This window comes from Ictalurus furcatus, chromosome 3, assembly GCF_023375685.1.
Source record: "Ictalurus furcatus strain D&B chromosome 3, Billie_1.0, whole genome shotgun sequence".
NCBI classification, from domain to species: Eukaryota; Metazoa; Chordata; class Actinopteri; order Siluriformes; family Ictaluridae; genus Ictalurus; species Ictalurus furcatus.
The window spans coordinates 11,137,878-11,158,940 of record NC_071257.1 but is presented as its reverse complement, the minus strand read 5'-3'; the positions used below and the strand labels follow the sequence as shown (position 1 = coordinate 11,158,940).

The 21,063-nt window shown below is 40.3% G+C and overlaps 1 protein-coding gene across 5 annotated transcripts in view; it reads right to left on the bottom strand.

Moving 5' to 3' along the window:
- Positions 1 to 18,406, bottom strand: part of LOC128605375 (cullin-9) — a 67,278-nt gene extending 48,872 nt beyond the window's left edge. For 3 of the 5 annotated variants that reach the window (XM_053620743.1, XM_053620744.1, XM_053620745.1), the window contains exons 1-8: positions 17,033 to 17,213; positions 15,781 to 15,872; positions 14,631 to 15,275; positions 8,107 to 8,261; positions 1,342 to 1,914; positions 1,118 to 1,259; positions 768 to 958; positions 110 to 530 (exon numbers count right to left, since the gene is read on the bottom strand). In XM_053620743.1, coding sequence (XP_053476718.1) covers positions 110 to 530; positions 768 to 958; positions 1,118 to 1,259; positions 1,342 to 1,914; positions 8,107 to 8,261; positions 14,631 to 15,275; positions 15,781 to 15,847 — 2,194 coding nt within the window. In that variant the 5' untranslated portion in view covers positions 15,848 to 15,872; positions 17,033 to 17,213. Of the gene's footprint in view, positions 1 to 109; positions 531 to 767; positions 959 to 1,117; positions 1,260 to 1,341; positions 1,915 to 8,106; positions 8,262 to 14,630; positions 15,276 to 15,780; positions 15,873 to 17,032; positions 17,214 to 18,247 lie in introns of those variants that run through there. The other 2 variants (XM_053620748.1, XM_053620747.1) reach the window with 2 other exon arrangements.
- Positions 18,407 to 21,063: the final 2,657 nt, after the last annotated feature.

Below are 21,063 nucleotides of genomic sequence, written 5' to 3'. Positions count from 1 at the left end.
GCTCAGGTGACCACAAACTTTTGGCCATATAGTGTAGTTTCAGTTTAAAAATCTTAAATCTAAAAAGCCTTTTCGAAAACTACAAGCTGCATCTACAAATGTAACTCACCTTTCATCTTTTCCTCTAGATCTTCAGGATATTTAGTCTCATCTTCTGTTGGAAGCTCACTCTCTGTATCGCTGTTACAGCTGCCATTATCTATAGGAATCTCTTTTTTGGGTTTCTTAGAAACACAGCCATTCATGGAGAAGGATGCAGCAGATGTAGAAGCTTTAGGTGTCACTGATGAACATGACGAGGCTCCCTGTCCACCAAGCCCAGAGGAGTTGAGGGAGCCGTCAGTGAACATTTCCTCATCCTCCAGACTGGCTCCACCCCGGCGCAAGTAGTGTTTAGCAAAGGCATGTGAACAGAGCAGGTCACCCAGGCAGGAAGCCTGAAGGGTCTGTTTCAGGTAGTGCAGGATCTTACGGGCAACCTCACTTGACACAGACAACTGAATTAAAGTAGCCTCATCTAGCTCCACCATCTGACAGAAAAGAGAGATCAGAAAATGAAGGGTCTCTCTCTCCCTCTCCATCTCTCTCTCTATATTTTTATATATATATATATATATATATATATATATATAAAAAAAATAATTTAAAAAAAAGACACTGAATAATTAAAAACCATCATCTAGTTGGACACGGAATAAAACAATCTGTACTCTGAACTCCATTCACTACTCAGATTTTGCACAGAGGAATCAGAAAACAGTGATTGCCTGTTCATCAAGATTCTGTCGAAGGATGTTGTTGATCTCTTGTTGCTGCTTTGGCTCCAGCTTTTTAATGAAGAAAAGCACTTCCCACCACTCAGCACGGGTAAGCGTGTCTCCATCATCCTGCAGGCTGTCCGTTAGATAAGGTAATGAATACAACCCACCAGGTGGCTTCAAGAAGAACATCTGACTCACTGTCATACGGGAAGAGCAAGACAGGTTACAATTTAAAAGACATGAAAACTCTGTAATTACATCAATTACATCTGTTTACATTCCAGTCAGGTTAGTTCACATTCCTCAAATGTTCATTATAAAAAAAAAGCATTTCTCTTTAGTGAATCTAATCTTACCTGCAGTAAGTTTAAGTGTCTCGGTTAGAGAGAAAGCCTTTTCCTGACTTTCCTTCTCAGCTTGTCCGCTGCTCCCATTACCCAGGATCTCAATCATGTGCCAGTGCACCCAGTATGTTCTGGAGATTGAGTTCCAGTATACCTACAACATAATCACAAAGTCTGTCAAACATCCAACAGTGTTTAAGGAAGACACAAGGAGAAAGACCAAAAACCACGTCTACCTGGACAGGCGGTGAGCCGTCGTTACTGTAGCGAAACTCTCCCTCATCACCGGCACTGACTTCCTCATAGTCCTCCAGCATGCGCACCTGCATGCCACTCTTCAGAGTGTCCTGCACATACTCCACATAGGCTGAACGTGCGGAGAAGTCTGTGCGGGTCCTGAAGCCATTCGCCTTCTTCTTGGGTGGAGAAGGAGCTGCTGTTGCGGACATGGTCATAACGGGAGAAGCAGAAAAACGGGGCTGGAAGATGGAGCGCAGGGTGCGCCTGTTCACGTCTGCCTCAATCTCTTCTGGTCCTCCAGGTGGTGTGGGAGAGGCGACAGGGGGCTGGCGGTTACGGTCCCAGCCCATCACACGTACCAGCTCTGAGATGAGGTTTGCCATTGCCATGGTGAACTCAAACTCCCTCTGCAGCCGTGATTGCTCTGACTGATGAGCTGCTGTGGAAGATGAGGGACCAGGCTCCTGCCGCTCTGAGCTCAACTCCCCCCCTGTGGTGTTGAGCTTGTCCATTAGTGAGGTCACACACAGATAGCGCTTCACCAGAGAAAAGAGCAGCTTGCCGGGGATCTATATAGAATCACAGCCGATGTCAAAAGTGCATGTTAAATATGAAGGAATCCAGACCATGTCATCCAGACCCATACAAAACATGTTTCGCCTAATCTATGGAAGCTTTTGGAATGTGATTATTGGTTAGCCTTAAAAAATGTGCAGGTGTTTCATTTGTTAGTGACAACACAACAGAAATAAAATTAAACGTGCAAAGAAAAAAAGTCAAGATATCCAAGGTCACATTAATAGTAATGCACATTGTACTGTAGTAATAAATATTACATTTTAATGAGAAAATGCACAAACTTATAGACTGGTAAGAAAAGAATATCCATGTTGTAAGCACAACTATGAATAAAAGGAGAACTACTTCATAGGGCATGACTCAGCGTCTACCTATATCTAAAGGAAAAGGGATACACTGCTGTGGATTTTTAAAAAGGCCCATCCACGCAGCGCCTCCAGGATGTATTCACCCCTGTGCGATTGTTTCCGTTTTTGGTGCAACATTAAATTTAAGTATATCAGAAAAGGATTTTTTTTTTGCTGACTCACTATAGAAATAAAATTAAATAAAGTATTACATGTCCTCAGAATTTTATTATTTTTTTAATCGAAAACTTCTTAATTGATAAGTATTTATGCCCCTTTCTTTTGTCTAGATTAGGACTAGTATTTCATTTTCTTGAGCACTCACTAAATATGAAGGAAAAAAAATATGATGCTGCCTTTATGTGTCACATATACATTACAGTACAGTGAAATTCTTTTCTTTGCTCATCCTAGGCTTGTTAGGAAGCTGGGGTCAGAGTGCAGGGTCAGCCCTGATAGGGTGCCCCAGGAGCAGAGAGGGTTTAGTGCTTTGCTCAGGATCCCAACTGTGGCAGCTTGGTGATACAGGGGCTTGAAACTCTGACCTTCTGATCAGTAAACCACAGCCTTAACCATTGGGCCACCACTGCCCAATATTTTTATTAAACAGAGTACAATGTGTCCAATTGTATGATTGCACAATAAATATCATTGACTTTGCAAGGTCTCACAGCTAAAATGAAGGATCAGATGTCTATTGTAAAAAGCGCTATACAAATAAAATTGAATTGAATTGAATTGAATCAGATCAGATCAGTCCAGCTGTAATGAGGACCAAGGAACTGCTGTGAAGCTTCAATATGAAGTTGTTAGCAGGGGAAAAAAGCTAGAGAAAGCTTTAAAAAGAACATCAACACTATGAAATGTCTTAGGAGGACTGTGAACTCTATTGTAACAAAGTGGGAAAATATGGCACAACCCAGACACTACCATGATTAGGCCAAACTGAGTGCCCAGTAGGGATGTCACGAGAACCGATACTTCGGTACCAAGATTCTTAAAACGTGACGGTACTTGTTTTTCTGCACTATCAGTGGAACCGTTTCTAATGGAGGTACCGAGGTCGCAATTCTTCCGGACCTGATGTGGACAGCAAATACGCACAAGTGTTTTAGTCGGTCCACAAGTGAAGAAGAAGAGGAACGCCTACAAGCAAACGGGGAAAAACTACAGAAGATTAGCTTAGCTTAACAAGTTCAGCTCCGCCCCAACTCGTTGAGAGGAAAAGAGAGGAAAGCTAGTATCAGTTACCGGTGTGCAACCGATGCTATCGTTCATTTCAAACAAAGCGAGGAAACACCTGGAATTTGCCGAAGCACCTGAAAGACTGTCCCTATATTATGTTTATTTGAGGCAGCTGGCATTGTGGCCGTGAGATCAGCTAACGTTATGCTCCATGTAATGTTTGCAATGTGTTAGCATCATTAACAAATAACTGGCTATCGCAATGTTATAAACTACCTCCTAATGGGCCACCATGCATCTCCATTCAGCCAGTGTCCTGTCAGCTAAATGTAGCCTAATGTCACTAATAATTATTCAAACATTCATGCTTTAGTAAATCTTTTTGGCCTGCCACCATATCAGTGAATTTAAACTAAGGCTTGCATTCAGAGTATAAGGGGTGCGTGCGTCTGTGTGAGTGCGTGCGTGAGTGAGTGAGTGTGTGTGTGCGCGCACGTTTAAGAGTGCACTTCCACTCATTGTCAGGAAGTGTTTGATAACTAAAATACCCTCTCTCTCTCTCTCTTTTCCTGTTCAGCACAATGACGTTTAATGTCCCTGACAACGTCTGTAGTCCCATTTAGCAACATGTTATTGTCATGATTTCCCCTCGCGCAAGCGCTGGAGCACGCAGCTCGCTCTGAAACCTGAAGCGAAGCTTGCAGCGCGAGCATTAAAATACTAACTCATTTCCGGGTTTTGGCATTACAAAATGACGTCATCCCTGCGTCACTCTATGGTGATTGGCTATAAGTTTAAGAAGCGCTCGACTTTAGGAAGCGGAGTTTTCTATGAGGAGGACGAACTTTAAGCATCAGTATCGCAGTCGATCATGTTCATGTAATCGTGGGCAATCAAAGTCGTAATCGAGATCAATATTCGATTAATTGTGCAGCCCTACTTCGGATTGTAGCTTTGGAGACTTTCTGACCCAAAGATGCAACTAACTGCAATTCTCCAGCTGTGATCCTTGGAGATTTTTTGGCCCCTCGAACCATCCTCTACATCAGGGGTCGGGAACCTATGGCTCGCGAGCCAGATGTGGCTCTTTTGATGGCTGCATCTGGCTCGCAGACAAATCTTTAATAAAAAAAATAATAACGTTAAACATATAAAACATTCTCATGTATTTCAATCCATTCATTTCCTACCGCTCATGTTCATGGTTGCGGGTGGCTGGAGCCAATCACAGCTGTCCTCCGGGACAACACCAAATTTTTATTGGATAATGCGTAACGTACACGGGTCGTTGTGAGGTCAGGAAGTAAACTTCCCTCCTTTTAATCAAGTAGTCAGCTAGCTAATTGCAGAAACCCTTTTATCGAAGAAGATTGCTAAAAGAAAAAAAGATGAGGAGTATCGTACTTTTCAGCAGAAATGGACAGAGGAATTCGCCTTTGTGGAGAGAGCAGGTTCTGCAGTGTGTCTAATATGCAATGATAAAATTGCATCGATGAAACGGTTAAATATAAGGCGGCACTTCGACACACGCCATACTACATTTGCATCGAAATATCCTGCGTGGGACAGCAGGAAGAAAGCATGTCAAGAGCTACTGTGCAGAGTGCAAGCTAGTCAGCAGCAACTCCGAGTTTGGACCCAACAAGGTGACTGGAATTCGGCTAGCTTTGCTGGTGCTTTAGCAATTGTGAGAAACGGAAAGCCATTCACAGATGGGGAGTATGCCAAAACATTCATGCTTGATGTTGCCAGTGAACTTTTTGACGACTTTTCGGATAAAGACAAGATAATCAAACGAATAAGAGACATGCCTCTGTCGGCAAGAACTGTTCACGATCGTACCATCGTGATGGCAAATCAAATTGAGGCAACACAAGTGAAGGACATAAATGCAGCACCATTCTTTTCTCTCGCTTTGGATGAGTCAACAGACGTAAGCCATTTATCCCAGTTCAGTGTGATTGTAAGGTATGCTGTCGGTGACACACTACGTGAGGAAAGTCTTGCTGTTTTGCCTATGAAAGGGACAACAAGAGGGGAGGATTTATTCAAGTCTTTCACTGAGCTCGCTAAAGAAAAAAATCTACCGATGGATAAACTTATTTCGGTGTGTACTGATGGTGCTCCGTGCATGGTCGGGAAAAACAGAGGATTCGTAGCGCTTCTTCGTGAACATGAAAAGAGACCCAAGTTTTCACTGCATCCTACATCAGGAGGCGCTTTGTGCTCAGATGTGTGGCGAGCAGCTTGGTGAGGTGATGTCGCTGGTCATTTGGGTGGTCAACTTTATTGTTGCCCGAGCTTTAAATGATTGCCAGTTTAAAACACTGCTGGATGAAGTTGGGAATAATTATCCTGGTCTGCTTCTGCACAGCAGTGTGCGTTGGTTGTCAAGAGGGAAGGTGCTCAGCCGTTTCACGGCTTGTCTGAGCGAAATCCGGACTTTTCTTGAAATGAAAAACGTCGAGCATCCTGAGTTAGCTAACACTGAGTGGCTCCTGAAGTTCTACTATCTCGTGGACATGACTGAACATCTGAACCAGCTCAATGTGAAAATGCAAGGCGTTGGAAATACAGTCTTATCCCTTCAACAAGCAGTGTTTGCAGTTGAAAACAAGCTAGAACTCTTCATCACCGACATTGAAACAGGTCGTTTACTACACTTTGAAAAACTGGGAGAGTTTAAAGATGCATGCACAACAAGTGACCCTGCTCAACATCTTGATCTTCAGCAGCTAGCGGGCTTCACATCTAATCTCCTGCAGTCATTCAAAGCGCGCTTTGGAGAATTTCGTGAGCGCACTCGTCTTTTTAAGTTCATCACCCATCCACACGAGTGTGCAGTGGACAGCGCCGACCTGAGTTACATCCCCGGTGTCTCCGTCAGAGATTTTGAGCTACAAGCTGCTGACCTGAAGGCCTTAGACATGTGGGTGAATAAGTTCAAGTCACTGAATGAAGATTTGGAAAGACTTGCATGACAGCAAGCAGAGTTGGCGACCAAACACAAGTGGGGAGAAATGAAAAAACTTCAACCCGCAGACCAGCTGATTGTCAAAACTTGGAACGCGCTTCCCGTCACATACCACACACTGCAGCGTGTGAGTATTGCTGTACTGACAATGTTTGGCTCTACGTATGCATGTGAGCAGTGTTTCTCACATCTAAAGAACATTAAGACCAACCTACGATCACGTTTAACGGATGGAAGTCTCAACGCCTGCATGAAGCTTAACCTCACCACGTATCAACCAGACTACAAAGCCATCGGCAAAACCATGCAGCACCAGAAGTCGCATTAATGGTAAGAAGTACTTTATTCATCATTGGTTAGCAACAGCATAACAACGTTATTAAAAAGAATTCAGAGACTTATTGTACTTTAAAAGTGTTGGTCTTACATAAAATGCACACATTTACTTGTATTTAGTTTTAAACATATTGTATGACTCTCACGGAATTACATTTTAAAATATGTGGCGTTCATGGCTCTCTCAGCCAAAGAGGTTCCCGACCCCTGCTCTACATAGTGCGTAGAGACAATATAGATATAGGTCCACTGTATCTATAGGAACTTCTTACTTATTGCCCTGATGGTGGAAATGGGCATTTTCAATGTTTGTGCTATTTTCTTACAGCCACTTCCCATTTTGTGAAGCTCAACAACCTTTTGCTGCACGTCACACCTAAATTCCTTGGTCTTACCCATTGTTATGAATGACTAAGGGAATTTGGCCTGTGTGTTACTCATATTTATACCCCTCATGGTTGAACAATTTCCTGTTCCTAGTCACCCAGGTGTACTAAAAAATTTTTTAAATATCAATGGGAATATACTTCAAATATAGTTTTCTCATGAATTCACAGGAGTGCCAATAATTTTTGCACACCTATATTTAACAACAATCTCTTTTTTTTCCATAAACCTGTGCTGTGTTTGCAATTGTTTGATATCAATGAGAGCACAGTTTTTTTGTGAATTTTTTTAACAAAAGATCAAAAGGTTAAACAATAAAGAACTTTTTACAGCCTTCTTTGCTCATATTTACCAAGTGTGCCAATATTTATTAGTGGAAGGGGCTGTAAATCCAACTGAAAATCTGTGACATGATCGGAAATAACTGTCCATCAACATTCTCCATCTAATTTTACAGAGTTGGAGAAAATTTGCATAAGAAAATATCAATCAAAAATGTGATCACAGAGACACATCCGAGACACTCAAATCTGTAATCGCTTCCTTTCCGATTTGAATACTTATCAATTAATCCGTTTAGTTTAGTGATTATTTTTAAATAATTTTGAAGGCATCTAAATCTTAAAAAAAAACAAAAAAACATTCTAATATATTTAAATTTGAGGTTGAAATCACTAGGGTGTGAATACATTCTGCAAGCTGTGGATCACTGTGAATGTCTGCAAGGTTATTGATCATCACATTACAATACCATCCTAACATTCCTGGTGCTTTCACACTACTTCCCTCCAGGGTAGTTTACATCACAGCTAATATAAAAATTTATTAATTAATGAAATTAAAAAGTATTTAAAATGCCTTGACTTATTACTACTAAGCAATTGAAAAGATCTAGATGACTGAAAAACCAGGTTAATGTAAAACAGACGCTAAGTGAGATGTGGGATTTTTACTTGTGGGAGGTGGATGCCCTCAAAAGAGATCCCATGCTCCTCTGAAGATGTGGTCTCTGCAAACAGCTCCAGTAGAGTGTAGCGGTTGTCAAAATCCATGTGCTGCTCAATGCCATCCTGCTGGCTTAGGGACAGCAGCACGTAGGCACGACTTCCTGTAAGAGTACCAAGAGGACAAAAACTGAAAACACACAGGAAACGCACTTTACGACTCAGCATTTAGAATAAACACATTACTCCCAGAGTCAGTCAGAACAAAAGCAAACTTCTTATGCTGCTGGTTCTCTTCAAGCACACTGTCATTTTGACATTCTCTCTTACAGGGGTCGACCGATAGTGGATTTTACCCATACTGATAAAGTTGGGAAGTATCTGCCGATAACCGATTAAAACAACCAATAGCATGTAAACATAACACTCAAAGTAAAATACTTTATTACAAAAACACAGTACTGACTGTACCATGAGCATGTACTGCACGTTTTTTTCAACAAAATATATACATAAATATGAATATAATAAATATTAAAGCAAATAAAAGATACACCCAAACTGAACCAAGAAGTAGCACTCCAAATAACAAATACAGACATTCAAAATGAAACAAACAAACAAACAAACAAAAAAAAAAAAAACACTTCAAATGACAAAATTTGTCTGTAATAGTTTTTATTTCGCCTCTAGAGGCCGCTCTCGTAATGTATAATGACAGCGGACCCTTCTCAGCCGCTCGTGCTACAGTCAGAACGTGGAAAAACTATCATTGCGGATTTTTGCCAATAACCAATAGTTCCAGCAATCAGTTATCAGTGCAGATTAATTGACAAAACTGATCAATCGGTCGACCTCCACTCTCTTACCATAACCAGAGAACGAGTGTGAATAAGCGTGAATGAGCAAACTCTCTCAGTTAACAAAAGATTGTTTTTAGCTAACATGCACTGGGTGATTAGCTTGCTGCGATTGGCTGTTTGGGGTTTTATAGTGATCCTGAATTGCTGTGTTTGTTAGACCATGACATGGATGGCCAAGTCAACGATTCACAATGTTCACCCTGCAATATGAGAGGAAAGTTGAGGTTAGGGAGCTAACCAACTACCGCTAGGTAGCAAGTATAAACACCAAGTTCTGCTGAAATGGAAAAGCTTTTCTGTCGTGGTTTGTCAGCACACTGTTTGTGTACACTTGAGGAGTGAGATTCGCTCTCCATGGGTTTGTGTGTGTCTCTGGGGTGGATGGTAGCTAACAAGTTCAAAGACAAGGCCTTGCTGAAGGGGAAATGAAGGCTACTCTATGTTATGATGCGAGAGGCTCTGTGTAAAGCCATACTGGAAATTTATGGTCATGTGTTTGGCTGTACTTTTCGGTACGATGATGTAGGATGTATCAGAGACGGAAAGTGATGTGTGTTTGAAAACTCCTGCCAAAATTTGATGAAACTTTGACACTGATATAGTCAATACACTCGCTCGTAGCCAGACACAATGGGAACGGGAATAAGGTCCAAATCACAGCTGTGGAAAAACAAACCTTTATTTTCTCTCGATTGTGAATAAAAAATCTAAATAAAATAAGACAGTAAGTGTAAGGAGTGCATTTTCAACACAATGTTGAACACTGATGTATTTTCAAAACCAAATTACTGCTGGAATGTTTGGAAAAGGAATGCACTTTCTAACAAAAGTGCATACGAGTGATAAACAGTTCCTGAGATATGAAACCAATAACGCCTGCAAGTTATGTTCATCTGGTTCTAAGAGTTAATGAGGGGGAAAACCTCTTTAATGTTCATGGCAGTTAAATGTAGGGATGAGTACTGAAACCCGGTATTAAACTGGCCCCGGTGTTAATTTTAGAAAAGACCGTAGTATCTATAAGCTCTGATGCATTCTGCTTTCGGTACTGGAGAAATTAAGAAAATATATTTCCTATTTATTATTGCTAAATAAAAGTTATCTTGCAAATTTTCTCTCATAAACCATTTCTAATTTGCGATAACATTAAGACGTTATGCAATTTCGTTATTCGCAATCCAGACGTGAGAGCTCTCGTGCACGGAGGCTGTCTGTCACACATACACACACACACACACACACACACACACCGAAAGCTCGTGCTTAATACACAGAGTAACGATGGCGGAGAGAACCAAACGTTTAAAGGTGTGGTTACACTTCACTAGAGTTGATGCAGACAACGTTGCATCACAAGCGATCTGTTAAAGCATCTTTCAAAAGTGCATTATGTGCAGACAGAGAAATGCAAAGTTTTCCTCTGCCTAGCTAGCTCGTCTCTGGTTCCCCATCTACATCAGGTATGCATGCTAGCAGCCTTCCCAAATAACAATGACGTATAATCATCGCATAATCAAGGTCTCTCACGGCATCCAAACAACATTCACCTCCGACATTGATCCAACATCTTTTTGCTCATTAAAGTAATGTTGAATCGCCGTTCTTCACGCTGTTTAAAATAAATGTAAAAATCGCCCTGATTGGTTTGCTTACCTTACGCTGAAATGAAGAATTCATTTGGGTGAAACGTCATTACGCATTCAACGTATCTTCTACTTGTTTTTAAAAATTATTCTTTTATTTCTTTCACATTTCAAAAAATAAAGCAAAGTTAATTATTTTCTCAATGTTTCTTTTTTCATTAAAAAAATAAACAAAAACAAAGCATCACAACACAAAATACCGATAAAAATACCGTTAAAGTACCGGATCGATAAGCAGTATCGGTAAGAGTAGTAATACCGTTAAAACCTTAACGATTTTAAATACAACGAATAAAACGCACATGAAAAATACACAAGTGTGTATGCCAGTGTATATAATTGCTAATGTGCCATTTCTCTTTTATACCATGCACTTCACATTTGAAACTGCAGAAGCGTAAAAAAGGCAAAAATAAAGAAAGAAAGTCATGATGCAGACCACATTGGTGCTGCTCAGTGCAACAAAATATTCCCAGACATGGATTTGCTTTTTCATACTTCCTGTATTCTGTGTGGAGGTAGGTTACAACAAATACACGCACAGCGATTTCTGTATTTGAATCCTGAGGTCTGAAACAATTAACCGGGTATTCAAATATGCATAATTGTATAATTATTATATAATTAGGCTGGCAGCAAACATCATACTGAAAAAGATACATTTGTCTTTAGAAGTATACCAGCAGCTTAATTCTCAGTTTAGAGAAAAAAAAAATGTGTTTCTGTATCTTAAAAATGTAAACTACGCTTTCTGACGCAAAGACCTGATGGCTTCTTCTTATTTACAAGAAGAAACAAACATTCCTTCACCTAGTTCTGCATTCATTTAGCAGTTATGTCTAAACCCCCCCACCCCCCAAAAAAAGACAGCTCTCCAGTCTTCATGTTGGTTTATCCTTTTTAACAACAAACACAGTCTTCACAGGTGAAACCCAGGGCTCAAACCAAGAGTAGATATTCAGAGCTATTAAGTGTTTAAACAGTCGCTCCAACAGGACACACCTAGGTAACAAGAAACACCTGTCAGTCACATGTTCCAATAATTTAGATCACCTGAAGAATGTGCTCAAACAAAAAGGTGCCATGTTCAAAGTTGTTTAATAGGTCTAGACTTAAACATCAGGAAATGAAAGCTGAAACTCTTTTGGTCTTGTCTTTAGTGTATAGGAAAAACAAAAAGAATTGGCTTTGCTGTTCCAGGATTTTCAGAAGGGACAGTACACATGTAGTCTATGCTACAGGATTTTCATGAAACATCAAGTGTCACATGTAATCAATTCTAAGTTCAGTATTCGATCTGATGTACTACACGCTGTTCACTTTGCTTTAACATTACATAGTTACATTATTTACCACTGACATACACATTTTTTTGTGTGGAGTTTTTGGAGTCTGGGTCAAAGAGTAACATGTTCACACCTTTTAATACCAACATCGCACTTAATTCGATTATCATTTGTTTATTTAACCCAACAATGTTGGACACAATGCAAACATTGCACAAAGGAAACCGAGGTCATCATTCACATAGAAAGGATGATGTTTAACAGAAGCAAAAGTAAACATTAAAAGAATGATTAAACGCTACTAAGTCCTGCACTGTGTGTTTGGAGTTATATACGAGACTCCCAGGACCGAAGCAAAATACTCCATTGTGTTTTCATCCGTGTACTTTGCACTCGCACCCAGCAGTGAAAGCACACTAGAAAAAAAATAACAAAAAGGTACTTTTGTAGTTACTGTAAAATTTGCAGTGTGAATTCTATTTACGTAAAAAGTAGTGAGAGACCAGCATTACCGACAAATAAAGGTACAAAAGCCTTAAATATTACATAAGCAGTATACTGGAATGTTTGTTCTCTATTACGCTCCATCCTGCTCAAACCTTATACTGTTTCTGCTCCCTGTTGCTTAGTGACTTCTGAGTAAACAGAGTGCTGTTTAATCAGCCCCACAGAGCACCAGGTTTTACTTGATCTCATGGACATAAAACTCTACCGCAGATAAAATTCGGTTGACGCTTCCGTGTACAACCCTCCCTTCCTGCTTCCACTGAATGAGGTGGCTTCGTGAAAGAATCTTTGTTAATGAAACGTGCAGCAAGAGATTTTCATTTGTACAAAACTGTATTATACCATGACGTTTGACTCAAGAACCATTTCAACCTCAGGGTAAAACGCAAGCATTACTTCTAGCGACCCATCCAGGCCAAACTAAAACACAGGAAAACAAAATGATCGCGCAAGACGTGCAAGTTTCAGAGATGAACGGGGTCAAAAGTATGCTAAATCTTTGAAGGCTACCAATACTTACAACTGACCTTTAGCCTTGAGGTATCCGCATCATTATTGCTCTCTGTGTTCTCAGTAGGGATATCACGAGAACCGATAGTTCGGTACCAACATTCTTAAAACATGACGGTACTTGTTTTTCTGGAATAGCATTGGAACCGTTTCTAAAGGAGGTACCGAGGTTGCAATTCTTCCGGACCTGAAGGGGGCATCAAATACGCACAAGTGTTTTAGTCGGCCCACAAGTGGTAAAGAAGAGGAACGCCTACAACCACACGGGAAAAATTACAGAAGATTAGCTTAGCTTAACAAGTTTAGCTCCACCCCGACTCGTTGAGAGGAAATGTGGTATGGAATATGGAAATACTCTGCATTCGAGGCGGGTGACAACAAACATATAATTGATGCTCTGAAGCCGGTGTGCAGCCGATGCGATCGTTCATTTCAAACAAAGCGAGAAAACACCTGGAATTTGGCGAAGCACCTGAAAGACGGTCTTATATTATGTTTGAGGCAGCTGACATTGTGGCAGTGAAACCAGCTAACGTTATGCTCCATGTAATGTTAGCGATAGTCAGTTATTTGTTAACAGAGTATTTGTTTGCATTCAGAGTATAAGGGGTGTGTGTTTGTGTATGTGCATGCACGCGTCTAGGAGTGCTGCACCTCCACTGTAGCCTCCACTCATTGTCAGACAGTGTTTGATAACTAAAATCTCTCTCTCTCTCTTTGCCAGAATCAGCCAGAGGAGGATGTCCTCCAGGAGAGTTTTTAATTTTTTTTTTTTAAATTTTACTTTTATACCACACCGTGGTATCGACTTTGGTATCGAGTATCGTGTACTTTTGGTGGTATCGGTACCGACTACTAGATTTTTGGTATCGTGACATCCCTAGTTCTCAGTAATAAGAGCAGAAGGATCATTCTCAGCAAATCATCATCACGTTCCACGCACTAAACATTTTGTAGCATTTTTAGTGCTAGAGTATTTCAAGATACGCCAGAACACTGCTAATGATTTAATACGTCCGTTAGAGTCATAACCAGGGCTGGGCAATATATCAATATAATATTCAGATAAATGATTATACGATACACTTTTGTGAGATATCTTTGGTATGGTGATGTATTTATGTTTTTAATAATTACTACTCAAATAGTACTGAATGGATGCTGTTGATTTGACGTAACTGTTTTATTTTTTAAACGAAACCTTTGTTTTTGTAGGCGTTAAAGAAAAAGTACAGTCAAAGTTAGTTTAACAGTTTTTTTGTTTATTTTACTACTATTTTGCGGACAGTTTGTTAGCTAGATTATATTGTGATACTCGTTGTGTATCGGAGAAATGTCCAAGTATTGCGATACGATATTTTTGTCACATTGCCCAACTCTAGCTGTAACAACATGATGTATCATACATTTCCTTCAGCTTCCTGGTAACGCTGACAACTAGTGACTAGTGGACTGAAACATCATGGTGTGCCGAATACTCCAAATGTGTGTGTAACAGACCAGCACTAATACCAGAAACAATCAGCTAAACGGTGCGCTGCATTTCCTCACTGGTTCAATCTGGGCTCAAGAAAACACCTGTAGCGATTTTAGACGCTTTGGCATTAACAGCACTATAAAGAATCCATTATTCTACATTATTTTTAATCGTTTAAACTGACACATTTAGTGGTAAACACATTTAGTGGCGTGTACAAATAGTAAATAGTACAGTTGTGACATACCTGCATCGTGCGAGGCCAGAGCACGCAGCATTTTGCCAGCACTGCGGCGGGTCTGTCGCTCTTTGTTTCCCAACAGCTCCATGAGCAGGTCTAGTGCCCCAGTCTCCTTGAAGACTCCCACCAACGAGCCAATGCTTGCGTAAGCACTCAGCACGTGAATGGTGTGTGTGAGACTAATGGCAAAATCGCTGTTTTTGGCCATCTGCTTCCGTGCTCGCTCAACAAGGTTTTTGACGTCTTCCTTCATGTCGCAGAGGTCCACCTCATCGAAGGTGACATCGGAGGGGAACTGGCCACTGGGTCTCGCCTTCTCCTCCTGCAGTGGTCGCTTTCCCAGTAGCGTAGGGCAGTTGGCGTACACATCCTCAGTTGACATCCACATCAGGATATTCTCAGTCTTACTCTCTCCTGAAGTGCAGCCACTGGAGCTGCCCACGCCGGAGTTCCCGCTGCTGCTGCCTCCTTCATTACCGCTGCCGCCTGAGCTGGAGCCATCATCCACTGCTTGCAGGCTCCAGCGGATCAGGTACTCGGTCTGGCCATCATGGGTACGTCTCTGACGGATCAGCTCCTCTGGGTAAGCCTGCTGTTTCGGGCCAAGCTGAACCAGCAGGTTCCCATTGCGCCGCTCGCCCACCATGACAGCTGACAAGTGAATAAAGACACATATGCGGTCGGTGGTTACGGCATATTAAAAATGTGTCAAACTACTCGGACTATTCCAATGTGTATTGGCCTGGCACGGAGGTCAGCTAAGTCAAGAAATCACCTTTTTTTTAAAAGCTAAATTTTCACACGATTTCCAACTGTCGATTTATGCAAATTAAACTGGAAGCGATCAGGGAAGAATGAGTAACAGGGTTCAAGATACAATGAGGTAGAACTAAAGAACAGATTAAACTTGCATTACAGCTGAAGTCATGAGTTTACATACGCCTGTACAAGGATGATCTATGTAAACTGTTATTTTGTCTTCTGAAAAACATGTAAATATCTTATGTATATTCTGAAGGGCAGTATTAAATGAAAACAATATGATCTTTAAACAAAAACAACAATTTACACCGATCATCCTGCTCAAAAGTTTACACCCCCACCCCGGCTCTTAATGTATCGTGTTGCTTTCTTGAGCATCAGTGAATGTTTGCACCTTTTGTAATAGTTGTGCACGAGTCCCTCAGTTGTCCTCGGTGTGAAAAGATGGATCTCAACATCATATCAACATCAAATATGCAGAGGATGCTGAAAAAAACAAAATGTGCAGGACCTGGAGGATTTTTCTGAAGAACAGCAGGCAGTTTAACTGCTCAGGACAAACAAGGGACTCATGAACAACCATCACAAAACAAACACTGTCGTGGATCATCCAGGTAACGACACAGTGTTAATATTCGAGCGGATGTAAAACTGGTTAATTTAGTTATTAGTGTGTCTTGTGGATTATATGTAAACATCTGTTGTGTAAAATAACTTATTCAAGACAAGACTGAATAAAAAAATAAAATGCAATTTTTATGACATTTTATTAAAATTATTAACATTCTGCACGGCATATATAAATTTATGACCTCAACTGTAACACTAATTTAACACACAGATATGTGGAAGCTTTCAATACACTGAGCTATCTACTCTAGACTTTTTAGTTATTTATTTAAAGAGTACTCGTAATGCCGAGATCTTAGCAAGCGACTGAAGGCTGGTGTAATGATAACGGTACGTGACTTACTTCATCCAGTTAGGGGCAAGTGGCGAGTCACTGGGCGTTAACGTCAGCTGAGTACAGTAAGCTAATGAAACAGCGCGCGCTTTTCCGCTTAGTTCTCGTTAAAAACACAGCAGAGAGCAACACGGGGCCTTGTCTCAAATGCAGCTTACCCACTTCGTCCCAGTGTCAACCGGTGCCAAGTTTCACTCTCGCGCACGAGCAGGAGGCAACTTAGCTTCGGCTCACATATAAACTCAAACACTGAGGGTAATACCACTCACACGCGTTTACTAAAACTATTAAAACAATTTTCACCAGCGCTAATTTTTCATTTCTCAGATTGACTTCCGACGCTGACTCACATCTAACTGACTCCCTCCTGAGCCACTCCCCCTCCACAATGCTAACACTCCGCCGCCTTCAGAGCCTGTCAGAACTCTCTGCTATCTTTCTACTAATACATATATTTCAGGGACGCTGGGAAACACCCTTTGACAGAGGAATGAGTGGTGGGGGTTTAAAGAGGATAAGAGATGTTAACGCGCAGGCGGCCGCTACCTGTTAACTAGCAGGCTAAGCTATAAAGCTAGCTAGCTAGCTCAGTCTTGCTAGCGCACGGTTACAGGTCCAACAGCGCGGCCCGATCAGTTTAGCCAAGATGCTACATGAAACAAAACCCATAATTATCGTTTACCTCCAGTGTTACACGACTTCCGCGGCTTCACGACTTTCTCCCTCACTCGATGGGATTTTCTTCTCCCTGATAATGTATCGTTGCCCAGCCTGAATACGTTTTCTTAACTTAGCTATTTGTTTTAGCAACTGAAATCTTATTCACCATATCTCCAGCTACGCTTCTACGTGAAGACTTTGAAGGGTTTGTCTTCCGCTCTAAAAGCGGAAGTGGGAAGTATTTTGAGCGGTGACGTCAGCATGCGCCTGAAAAGTTTCAATGTGTTCAAATATAATGTAAATATATTTTTGCTTAAGTTCTGTGCAAAGTCTAAAAAAAATCTACGTAATATCGCAGCTCTGCTCCTGCTTATATTAGTTTAAAATCTGAGATTAATTATTGCGTCTAGTCTTTAAATGTCCTATATCTTAATATTTCTTCATATTTTCAGTCATTTTTTTTGTATTATTCCTGTGTCTATAAAACACATTTCAAGTGACTCAAGTGAAAATCATGTTTACGCGCCTTTAATCAGTTGGTGTGGTGTCTTCCTCTGCCTCCCTAATTCACAGCCAGTTTTCTCTGACGTTAGTTTATATTATATATATATATATATATATATATATATATATATATATATATATATATATATATATATATATATTTTAGGGATGCACCGAAATGAAAATTCTTGTCAGAAGCCGAATATAATGAAAAACTTGGCCGAAGGCCGAAGACCGAATACCGAACACGTTTTTTCACGGTTTTTTCCATTTATTTTACCATTTTTTTCACCATTGCATAAATTAAATAGTCCAAATGTGATTTTTACTATTTTGTCTTGCTTTTCAAAGAAAAAATAATTACAAAAACTACAATTTCAAAATATTTATTTAACACTGAACATTTTTTTTCATTCCAGCAGGCATAGGCTACCAAAAAGGCACAATATAACTTCAAATAAATAAATGAGTAAAATAAAAATATTTTGATGTGGTCATCTTTGAGCCCCCTTTGAATAGCCTATGTTAGGACTATAACTGACTGCTGAAAGAATGAAACACTGTAGCCTACAACAAAAAAGTGCATTGACAAGAGTGCAAACAATGGTTATATTCGGTTCTATACTGGGGATATATACCGCTCGCGTCCCTGTACACCTCGCAGAGTGTTATAGTAGATATAGTATAGGTAGATACGCTGTTAATGTTATGTTCCCAATAAATACGTCTTTACCTGCTTCCGTACTCTACTCCCTTACGTCTCGCGACTTGACAGAAACAATTAAACGCACGTGTCCACAGTAAACAATGTCACGGTTGTCAATATTCAAAGAGCATGCGCTCGTGCACGGCGCTCGTGCATGCGCGCGCCCCCTCATCGCTCCAAGCGCGCTGCCGGAAGTGGAGGTCGTGAAATTCGCGCATCTCACTCTGGTTGCTAGGCTATTTGGAGCGTCATCAAACACGTCATGGTTCGGTCAAATTTATTCGGCCGAACACCGAAAATGCTTTTTGTGTTGCTATTTTCGGCCGAATAATTTCGGTTGCCGAACATTCGGTGCATCCCTAATATATATATATATATATATATATATATATATATATATATATATATATATATATGTGAAGTAGACCCCATTGTTCATTAATATACATTAGCCTACTCTGAAAACAACCAGTAGAAGCAAATATATGATCTGGAGTTTTTTTGTGCTTCTATTGCATAAAACTACTTGAGTTGGTGAAATTGCAATTGTACAAGATTGTTTTGCTCTGTCTTTCACAGTGATGTTTGTTGGTACATGAGACCTTTTAGCTGTACTCATGTTCGAAGCACATGAATCGAAGAGGGTTTTGGCTGAATGTGTCTTGTGATGATGTCACATGATGAATCTAGGCCCAAATCTGCTGAAAATCTTTGGTAATTTTCAAAACATTGCAAGCTCCTCTGAATATTACGGAGTTTGCTTGATTTTATTTGATCGCAAAATCACGAAAACCTGGATTGACTGATAGATGCGTTCAACTCGAGATTGAAGCTTGTAATTCCTCACCTCCAACAATTAAAAGCCAAGGAGGACATCCCCTCAACTTGAAATTCCTACTCATTAACTTGGGATAGTCTTCTCAACTACTGGTTCCTTCCCATTTTATGGTGTGATGTCAAATCAACATGGCTTTGCACAGCATCAGAAATAATCTTTTTACCCTTAGATGAGTTTTGCTGTATATATAAGTATTTGCTTTAGATCAAGCAACAGACATATTCACATGTTAAATCTAAAACACTGACTATACATCTAGCTGTTTGAGGAGAAAAATATGCATCACTCATCACAATTAGCAGGCTAGTTTGTTGCTAATAAAAGACGAACATGGAGGTGTCCATGTTGTTTTTTCCACATCGCAAGTTGAACTTGCTGAGGTTGAAAATTATGTCATTACAACCTGCAAATTACTACTTACAAGGCAAGACAAACACTGCAGTAACTTACCATGTAGATAGTAACACAGCAGCGGTAATGGCGTGTTACTAAGATAAGTATCTCAACATGCAATAAGTCTTTTTCACAGGATATGTTTCTAAAATTGATCCCATTTAAAAATTGAATTGACAGTACCTACAGAACATAACCTTGTTGGCTAGGCAAATCTTTAAGCTATTGTGTGTTAAATTGATAGTTTTTTCTGTCAGTTCAGAAGGAGGCTGCCCCTTCAGCTGTGCTAACACTAGAGCTAATATTACCCGTACCCAGGGAAACATTAGATGCTGAGGGTGACTCATTATCCACTAAATGTGGCCTTTTCTCAGAGGATGACATGCCAAGATGTTGACTTCGGGGGGCACGGTGGTTCATTGGCTAGCACGTTTGCCTCACACCTCCAGGGTTGGAGGTTTGAATCCCAACTCCGCCATGTGTTTCTGGAATTTGCATGTTCTCCCCGTGCTTTGTGGGTTTCCTCCGGGTACTCTGGCTTCCTCCCCCAGTCCAAAGATATGCATTGTACGCTGGTTGGCATTTCCAATTTGTCCGTAGAGTGTGTTATTGTGTCCTGCGATGGATTGGCATCACAGGACACAATTGGCACCCTGTCCAGGGTATCCCCCACCTTGTGCCCCGATTTCCCTGGGATAGGCTTCAGGCTCCCCACGATCCTGTGTAGGATAAATGGTGTGGAAAATGGATGGATGTTGACTTCGTTGACAGCACACAATTGGCAATGCTATACCACACAGAATTTTTTCTTATTGGAAATGCGAGCAAAACTGTCACACTGTACAACCCTGTCTCAGAGGCTGCAAGCTGCTATATGGGTCATTCTTATAGTATTATATTAATTACAAAGATTTTCTGACCAGCAAAATGTTCAAATTTCTAATTGTATTTTCATATTCTGTTTGGAAATTGTGCCTGTAATGAAATACTTTTTGAGTGAATAACCCATATTCTTGTAAATTAATGACATTGAATATAGAGGGAAACTACTGGTACTAGCTGAAATGGCCACTCAGTCTTCTAAACGTTTACCCTGGAAGCATTTATCCATTATTCTGTGATGTCAAAATGTTTTTAAAACATTAAAATTTTAAATATTTAAAATAGGTAACACCAGTGATATTAAATGGAGGGACAAACATTGTTTCTAAATTATTTATAATATTCAAAACTTATTTTATTCTACTAATTTATGTACTTCATAGACCCTATGTTTTAGTTAAGGCTGTGACATATGTTTATTTTTTTTAATGTCTGGAACAGCCTCTAAAGCAGTACAACTGGCTTGTGGGACAAACTATTTTTTCAGCACTTGGCAGCTTCAAAGAAATCTTCAAACCATTTTTTAGTACTTAGGAATTGTTTAAAGTTAAACAGTGTCTGTTATGTCAAACGATGTCAGTCAAACGATGTCTGGTATGGACTTCTTGACTAATTTTAAATTGTATCTGGTCATGATCTTTTGTGCAAAACAATTATTTTATTTGACTGTATTACCAGTACTAGCTCAAACACATAATGTATGTAATACATACATGTAGTATGCCGTTTT